The following is a 9,485-nucleotide window of genomic DNA, read 5'->3' as shown; positions in this document are numbered from 1 at the left end:
TACAGAGAGATAATTCTGGGTGACATCCAAAGAAAAAGGGGTCTGTGGTTAAATTTAGGGAATACTGAATTGTACACAGCAAATTGTGACTCTTCAAGGGAGCTAACCTAGATTGTTTCCAGAAGTAGTTTAGTTAAGGAACACATTCTTCAAGTATGCCCATTAATCTCCCATGGCATACTGGACCTTGAAAATGAAGTCTCTTCTTTTTTTTTTTTTTTTTTTTTTTTTTTTTTTTAACATTTATTTATTTTTGGGACAGAGAGAGACAGAGCATGAACGGGGGAGGGGCAGAGAGAGAGGGAGACACAGAATCGGAAACAGGCTCCAGGCTCCGAGCCATCAGCACAGAGACTGACGCGGGGCTCGAACTCACGGACCGCGAGATCGTGACCTGGCTGAAGTCGGACGCTCAACCGACTGCGCCACCCAGGCGCCCCATGAAGTCTCTTCTTTATTGTTGCATTGGGCCATTCATTTGCCTTTTTGGAGTTTCATTCTCTCATTTTTTTTTTTTTTTTTTAATTTTAATTTTTTTTTTTTTTTCAACGTTTATTTATTTTTGGGACAGAGAGAGACAGAGCATGAACGGGGGAGGGGCAGAGAGAGAGGGAGACACAGAATCAGAAACAGGCTCCAGGCTCTGAGCCATCCGCCCAGAGCCTGATGCGGGGCTCGAACTCACGGACCGCGAGATCGTGACCTGGCTGAAGTCGGACGCCTAACCGACTGCGCCACCCAGGCGCCCCTCATTCTCTCATTTTTATCACTGATGTTTACATATCAGAATTGGTTTTGAAACTTCAGCAAGGTACTTTCAGAAATGATAAAGAACTTGAAGAAATCTAAAATACTGCCTAAGTATGTAGCATATAGTTGGTTGTCTCTTTTTTTTTTCTTCATTGTATCTGAAGAATTCATTTGAGGTTAATTTCCTAACATTAGGGAATATTTGTGTAAGGTAGGACTCAACCTTCTACCGACACTGCAAAGGGACAGGCATTTTACTTCCCAGATACTGGCAGCTAAAGTCTTGAGCATTTGATCTTGACTTAGTTAATGAAATTCTCCCTGCTGGGACTTAGAATCTTGAGGAGTGACCAGGGATGATTTTGGTTAATGTGACTCCAGTTACATTTGCTATAAAATCTATATCTCTACCATAGAACTCTATATCTACCATGAGATAAATGTGAAGTCCTTCAGGTAATTAATTATAAGTATAGAAGTTTTCCTTGGCTTGTATTGGTTTGAGAGGTATTTATTTGAAAGGTATGATCTTTTTTTTCAAAACTAAATATGTTGAGTTAGAACACCTTCACTTTCCCTGAGCAAAGAAAGCACATAGAAATATTCTCTACAGTGTACACATGATAAATTGGATTAAGCTGAAATCAGGTTTTTAGAATTTTGACCCAATAAATTGCTCTGAGGAGTCATCTTTAACAAAAACTTGTTCAGGCCACAGAGATTTTCTTTTTGTAAGGTAGATGTTACTTAATCCCATACAACCTGCACCTGGGAGCAAGGTTTTCTCCAGAAGGTGGTGGTGATGGTTCTTAAGGAAGTGAGTAATCCCAGGCTATTTATGATAGAAGCCTGGCTAACTTTTCCTTAATGGTACCTATTAGGCCTGAGGAGCAATTAAGGAATGGAACTTCGTGTACTGGGAATTTGAAAGTGGATACTTAACGTTGTGAATCTTCTAGAAATAGAAAACAGGTGCTTGTAAGGTGGGGCTGCCTATCTCAGCATTTTTGTGAAAATCACAGGGACAGTGCTGAAGATCAATGTGGTGACATCCTTGGTGACATTTATGATCTGCATTGTTTTTATTTTATAGCAAATTATCATACTTCTCATTGTATAAAGATACTGTAGTTAATAAAAAGCAGGAAGTATTCTACTGGTCTCCCCAGGAGCTCTGGTTTTGCTTAGGTAAGGCCATCAGATGTTGTTCCCAGGGTGGTTCCAGCACTAGATCTATGAGAACAAGGCAAATAAATGTTAGACGAACAGCTAATGGGCACAATCATAATACTGCTCAGCAGAAGTTTATAAGATCAGGTTATTCTTATGTTTTAAGAGAAACCTGTCTAGCATGACCCATATATCTACTGTGACCCACCTGATGGGTCCAGAATAAAAATGTAAGAAATTCCCAAAACCTGTACATAAGGCCATCACTGTTGTTATGCCAAGGTATAACATAGCTTTTCTTTTCTTCTTTGAACTAAGGATGTATGTAGCTTTGTGCTCTCAGAATGTTCTCTGCCATAGCAAAAAACACAGCAACCATGAGGCTTCTTAGTCATGGGATTGAGATGATAGTTTTTTATTTTAGTAAAACACTTAGTGTAAGTTCTTATCAAATCCGCTTCTACATTGTAATGAGCCAAATGTGTCTCCGTTTTGATTCCCACCCCCGGCCAAGATACTACAGCAGTTATACCATAGTTCTATTTGCACCGTGCAAGAAATTCTACCTTTCATTGTCCTGTGTGAGGTTATGTCTGAGGATGAGACAGACACACCTGTGTTTTCCTCACTTGTTTCTTTCAAAGTGTAAGCACCTGGCTATGCTGAGTTCTTAGGTTTCTCTCATGTAAGCACCTGCTGAGTGTAATTCTGGTAGTGCTTTCTACCCAACTTGAATCTTCAATGTGGACCAAATCCTTTATCTGTTGGCAACTCGAGGAACACCATTTCCAAAGCTGAAGGAAAAAGATAACTAGATTTATGGGATTTATTAAGAGACCATAATTCTCCGGTGAGACCTACAAATGTGGCCACAATCCATCAATTTTGGGGCTTGAAGAAAGAAAGTGATCAAGGGGACCACTAACTGTCCAGATGACAACTCAGGTTTACAATGGTTTTAGTTAATCAAATAGCATCACACTGTTGACTGGAAGACCTGAATCATAGGTGTCCTTGAGGATGAGAACACCTTGAGACAAAGGCTTCTGCTTCTACAAGGCCAAATCTCTGACGAGATGAAGGCTTTCACTGAGAAGACAGGCAGCGCTAGCCAGTTGGTTTAACAGTTGTAGGAACTGCTTCCTACTAAATATGTGCCACTTCTGTCATTGGAGAGCTGATGTGTTCTAGTAAGAGAAAAATCAAAAGAAAATGGATATATTCTAGAGCAATTTAAAATCTGAAAAGACTCTCTGGGGGAAACTTGTTTTAGTTTAGATTTACATCTGTAATAGAAGCAACTGTAGCAACTTTGCTGATAGTATTTCTTGGCATTTTATACATATCACCTCACCTTCATCGTTACAACAATGCTGGGAGGAGCAGTTGTAATTTTCTTTTTACAGAAAAGGTAACTGAGCTTTAGGGGGTATAGATAACTTGCTCACAGAGATGGATAGTTGGAGTGGAGATTCTAATGTAGACTGGGTAATTCCCCAAATTTCTGTGACCACCACCCCCTCCATTGTACTGCCTCTGAGTGTTAATTTTCTTTTTTACTGTTTCAGATGCAAATAGTTTATATTGAAAGCCTGAATGTGGTAGAAGAATTTAATTTCCTTAGTCAATGGTTTTTGCTTCCACATCATTCTTAGGAATGTCAGTAAATTAGCAAAATAAAAATCTTACAGTGGTGAAAAGCCTCAGTTCAAGTAAGGTCTGAGATAGACCCAAATGATTGTTTTCATCACTTTAAATCTCAGAAGTAATCTCTTTAAAATGAATATAATTAAATCTGGAGAGAATAATTCTGTTAATTTGCAGAGTTGAGGTCACCTTCAGTTTAAAGTATGGGGTTCTAGCTTCTGTTCTTAGCCTCTTCATGTATTTTTTAATGGGTAAAAATGTAATATTTAAAATGAGTGAGAATATTTCAAACATGCTTTAATTTGAAAAATGCCTTTCTCCTCCTAAGAGCCCTGTGGTCTTTAAGACTTGATGAACTCGGTCTTTAAATCTTTAAACTTCTAATTCATCAAAATCCCTGAAATGATCTCTATGCTGTCATTACCTTAGATGTGAGGTTGTAATAGGTACGTATCAAGCTGGAGACGTGGTTTCTAGTCCTAGACAGGTCAGAAGTTGGTTGTGTATGCTTGTATAAGCTCTTTAACTTTTTCACATACTTAATATTTTCATCTGTAAAATCAGTTTGAATAGCTAATAGAAAGGAGACTATTCAAATGCTGATGTTTAAAATACATTGTATAAATCTACATTCTTTGCTGCCTTCAAAAACTATACTTACCGAAGACAATACACATGCATCAGGACTATAGGGTATTTTTCATTTCAGCCTCAATCTGCAATGAAAAAAAATGTCTTCTAAGTCATAAAGTATTTTGTAGACTGTTGCAGATGGTATACAAAAATGTGAAACTTGGGGAAAAGATTCTTGTCAAAATGTCGTTTCATATTAAATTATTTATTGGCCATCATTCACGTTTGGTTTTATACTGTCTCTGCTCTTAAAATTTACAGTGTCCCAGGAAAAACAGACTGGAAAAAAGTCAATAGTTAATAAGATTAATTATTGGGTGTGCATAGAGTACAAAGAGAAAACAGAAGAGCTTGAGTGTCAGGGAAGGACTCCCAGAGGAGGTGAGGTTTAAATTGTATCCTGAAACTTGAAAAAATTTAGTCAGGATGAAGTAGAAGGATTAGGCAATAGGGGATGAGTCATAATGTGCAAAATCCTTGAGGTAAGAGCAAGCTTAAGGTACTTGAAAACTTGCAAATAGTTCAGGAGAGTCAAAGGAGGAAGAACAAGAAGTAATGGTAGATCTGACTGAAGGGGCAAAGGTCCAAACTCTATTTAAAAACAAAACAAAACTTTAGATGCAATGGAGAGCAATTATAGGAATGTATTAACTATTTGGTATTTTACAAAGATTATTCTGATCTCTGTATAGAGATGAGGTTAGGTGTAAGAAAAGGAAGGCGGGGGGTGGGGGGGATACAACCAATAGGGATGTTGTAATCCAGGCAAAGGATTGCCTCAATTTAAGTACCAGTAACTTAGATAGGGAGACCAAGATACTGAGGTGTTAGAATCATAGAATCAGTAGGATTTGGAATTTGGACAAATATGGAAAACAGGTGAAATACAGGAGTATTTGTTATCTTAGACAGTGGGTGAATTGTGATATTAATAAATTTAGGAAATACAAGAGGAGGTTTTTAAGGGGAAGATTTGGGGCATGTTGAATTTGAATTTCTTCTGGAACAAGAGAGCCCCATAAAGTTGGATAAAATGCTCAGTGCTGAAGGAAGAGATCTTGGCCTGAAGGTAGGGATTTGGAGATTAAAGGCATGTCTTCGGATGAGAATGCTCAAGGAAAATGTACTATAAAGATCAAGGAAGAAAACCCTGGAAAGGAGGTAAAGGATGGCTAGAAGAGGACAGTATAAAACAGCATGAGAAGGGAAAACTCCTAGAAGGACAAAAGGTAGAAAATGATGATACAGATGCCAAAGAAATTGTTTCAAGAAGGAAGGAATAGTTGTAGGTGTCAAGTGTTTTTGCAGAGAAGGCTGGTAAGAAAAGGACTGAAAAACGTTGGTTAGATTTAGCAAGAAGGAGATGGTCAGTGTAATGTTATTGTTATGGTACCATCAGAAGTTCTGTGAAGAACTAAAGAACAGGTGTGAGGAAAGAGAACATACTATTTCAAAAATCTTGGCTGTAAGGGGAGGAGAAAAGAAAAATAATGAGGAAGTAGTGTCTATAATGTCTTATTTAAGGTCAGGAGAGAAGTAACTTTAAATTGGATGAAGCCAGTAAAAAAGGATTGTTGAAGCAAAATAAGTATAACTAATGGAGGAAGAGCAAGGTAGTGGGATGGGTGGCATTCAGATGGACAAAGCTGACCCAGCACAATTTTTGTTCAACTTCAGAAATAATTTTGGATTTCAGTCAATAATTAAGTCTTTTGGTATCTATACTTTGATTTTTTTATCATTATTAGCTAAGTTGGGGCTGAAGTCTACGACCATGCCTGGAGTGAGAGTAATGGACTGCAAAGGAATAAACATGATTTTCCTAACATCTGGTAATCTTTGCATATTTCCTTAGACCCATCTGTAAAAGGGAAATTAAAAGTAGTACCTTTCACTTAGAAAGGTTTTAGATTATTTTATAAATACGTGCACGTAAGGCTATTATCCTTCACATTTAATAATGGCTTAATAAATGCTAGCTATGATGTTGAGGATCATAAAAGCTACTTCTAAGAGCTAGGATAAGCTGTAGTGGATATGCCAGTCTCCCCTGTAGTATGGGCGAAAGAAAGGGGGAGGAGAGAGTCTGTCTCCTCCTTGCCTGGCTCCCACTTGACCATTTGCGGTTGTCTTTGTTGTCAAAATTGTAATGACCAACTCCAGCATGTAACAGAGACTTTCTGAAACTTTCTGAAAACATATTTAATGCCCCTAGCACTCTGTTGGGATCTTAGAGGAGCATAGTAATGAGTTCTCAGAAGAATCCATGGTAGTAGTGCCTGGACTGAATGATGGGTGGAGAGGAAAAAAATTAGAGTTTAATTTTACAACTGTTTCTGCAGCTAATGAGCTTCTATGAGATAATAATAATAATATAATAGAACTAGTTCTGAGGGTACCATGGTGAAGCTAAAAGAAAATTACACTGGTGGCTATTTGGTCATTTCAAGATCAGGGTGAGGGGTAGGGATAGGTCAACTCCTAATGTTAATTTAGTCTGGTTCAGAAGCCCCTTTGCCGTACTTCTAGTGGCTGTGCCAAGTATATTTAGAATGGCAGATAGAGGCAGATCCCTGGATATAAATGACTTTGGAGTCCGTGTAGTAGATAGGCATTAATTTTCAGGAAAAAATTTGTCAAATATAGGACAAGGGGATTTAATAAATTATACCCCAAATATTACAGAGTCACAGGACAAATATGCATACCAAGCATTGAGAATCAAAGCACATGCTGTTGTAAGCTGAAGTCAGAAAGTAGAGGCAGCTTGGTTACCCAGCTGTGAGATGAGTGTGGAAAGACCATCTAAAAGGCTCATACAAATAGCAGAGGTCTCATCTGAGTGCTCCAGACCATCAAATATGCGCAAGTGCCTCAACTCCATTTATCTCCCTCTTTGCTAGCAATTACTGAAAGACTGGTTGCTCAGCAGCACTGCTCCACACTTACTGGTTATAAAGCAAGAAAATAGTTACGAACCTGCCTTTTCATCATTGTAATTGAAAATACAAAGGTTTTAAATGGCAATATGTTATAGAAAGTAATGGAAAAGCAAGTCAAATGAAAAGCAAGAGACTTGAAGGAAGCCTGTGTTGTGTGCAGTTCAGTTTGTCTTGGATGATGTCGAAAAGGAAATTGTAATTGGATAAGCAGATAAGAGGGACTAGGAAAGGGTTGTAGAATTGCTATTTTTTGACAGAATGTAAAAGAAAAATATTTCTTAAAATTGAATGAGACTCTCAGAGCAAAATCTGCTGATAACAACTCCTAGGTAAGGTAACTTTATTTTCCTGGGATAAGGCAACCTAATGCAGCTGTTGTATCACCAGCCCTCTCCCTCTCAAAAATAAACATTAAAAAGCTGTTAATATGTTACCACCTACAGTTGGGAAAAACCCTGCACTGTACTTTGTTGTATTCACAAACCTTTTGTTAAAAGGTTTAACTGCCTCATTTGCTTTTAAATTGGCATAACCAGGAAACAACTTTTGACTTTACAATGAAAGTATCATAGGGGCGCCTGGGTGGCGCAGTCGGTTAAGCGTCCGACTTCAGCCAGGTCACCATCTCGCGGTCTGTGAGTTCGAGCCCTGCGTCAGGCTCTGGGCTGATGGCTCAGAGCCTGGAGCCTGTTTCCGATTCTGTGTCTCCCTCTCTCTCTGCCCCTCCCCCGTTCATACTCTGTCTCTCTCTGTCCCAAAAATAAATAAACGTTGAAAAAAAAATTTTTTAAAAAGAAAGTATCAGGAAAAGTCTGCCACATACGGGCATTTCAATAACAAAGGAATGAGTAAATCTGAGTACACAAGTTCTTAAATACTGTTGGGTGATAAGGAGGGGGTTAAATTTTCTTACCTCTAAATCACAGTAGAGAGGAGGTGAGTTTATGGAACAGCACTTGGAGGCAAAGTCTGAACGCTTGTCAATCAGCCCTTGGAGTTCCAGGGCACTGACGTCAGGCAATTTTGCTCTTAATCGTTCTGCTAGTCTGAAAAACCATATTTATGTAAGGTTTCCATACTTGTATTCTATAAACCTTTCTCATATAAAATGATAACCCACTTCTGGTCTTTTACAATACAAAGATGGAAATAGTTGTTCTTAAATTACGGGTCTGTGGAGTGATTCTTAGTGACTCAATTTGAGGTTAGAAAATGAAATCTCCAGCTCTTCTCAGATCCTAAAAGTAAATTTACAAATTGCTGATAGATTTGAACTCCAGGCTTTCCCCCTTCATTTGCTCCATTATATCAACATAGAAGACTCCCTCTCCTATTCTTGCTGATGTTCTATCTTCTCTCCTGTACTACATTTCAAGTTCCTTAAAAAGACTTTCCCTGTCAGGACTTTATGCCACCTTAATCTTTTTTCTCTTTACTCACTTTATACAACTTCCCCCTCAGCGTGCCTACTTTCCAACTGGCTATGTTGGAAAACGCAAAGAAGGTCAGAAACGGGCTCTTGTTTTTAGCTCTACTATCCATTATGTCTCCACCTCACTTTTAACATGGTGCTAGGACTTGAGTTCTCTAGATTCTCTCCCAATTTGAATGGTCTATAATCTTGGTATCTCTCTATTGTTAAAATGGGCAATTCAGTCTGGTTTTCTGACCTTCTCCAGGAACTGTTTGCCAGCCCAGTTGTGGGCAATGGGAGGTAGTAGAAACCCGAATTTATCTAGTTGGGGTAAGGTGGATCCTGGGAAAGCACAAGAGGATGAGGGGGGCTAGTTTGCTTATAAAAGCATTACTGAAATGAGTTGGTCCCAGCTGGAAGGCAAGTCAGACCAGGAGGAACTCCGAGGATGGAGAAAGTATGTGCGTGCGCTTGTGTGTGCGCGTAAGCTGGTGCAGTGTTTCAAATACCTAGACTCCGTAGTCTGTCTTGTGATTTTATAACCCTACATGTCAATTCCACTATATTGATAACTTCTATAATCTCAGTATGTTAAAAATATCAGTAATTGCCCCATGCGACCCTGGAGTACAACTCTTGGATTATCTGTTTAATGTTATTCTACACTATTTTTTTATAATTGGGAAATATTTTGAACTTAAGGCTTTCACAGTTTTTCATTTTAGAACTTTGCTAAAGTAGACTTCATTGGGGTCCTACTTTTGGGGATTCTTTGGTCTTTTTGTGGAGTTCCATTTGTGCTTGCTTTAGGCCTATGTTGAGCAAGATGATTTGAAATGGATGTGAGCAATCTACTTAATGAAACTAGGAATGCAATGGGTCTTTAGGAACCCAGCAAAATTTTTTTCACTTTTATGTCCGTTCTTGAG

At 38.5% G+C, this 9,485-nt stretch overlaps 1 protein-coding gene across 1 annotated transcript in view; it reads right to left on the bottom strand.

Moving 5' to 3' along the window:
• Window positions 1-1,808: 1,808 nt before the first annotated feature.
• Window positions 1,809-9,485, bottom strand: part of GC (GC vitamin D binding protein) — a 31,506-nt gene continuing 23,829 nt past the window's right edge. Inside the window, exons 11-13 of the mRNA XM_045473795.1 lie at window positions 8,056-8,188; window positions 4,229-4,283; window positions 1,809-1,983 (exon numbers count right to left, since the gene is read on the bottom strand). Of these exons, the coding sequence (XP_045329751.1) occupies window positions 4,254-4,283; window positions 8,056-8,188 (163 nt within the window). The 3' untranslated portion in view covers window positions 1,809-1,983; window positions 4,229-4,253. The remainder of the gene's footprint in view (window positions 1,984-4,228; window positions 4,284-8,055; window positions 8,189-9,485) is intronic.

This window comes from Leopardus geoffroyi, chromosome B1, assembly GCF_018350155.1.
Source record: "Leopardus geoffroyi isolate Oge1 chromosome B1, O.geoffroyi_Oge1_pat1.0, whole genome shotgun sequence".
Classification (NCBI taxonomy): Eukaryota; Metazoa; Chordata; class Mammalia; order Carnivora; family Felidae; genus Leopardus; species Leopardus geoffroyi.
Note: the sequence above shows the minus strand (reverse complement) of the source record. Positions and strands in the feature narration are given on the sequence as shown.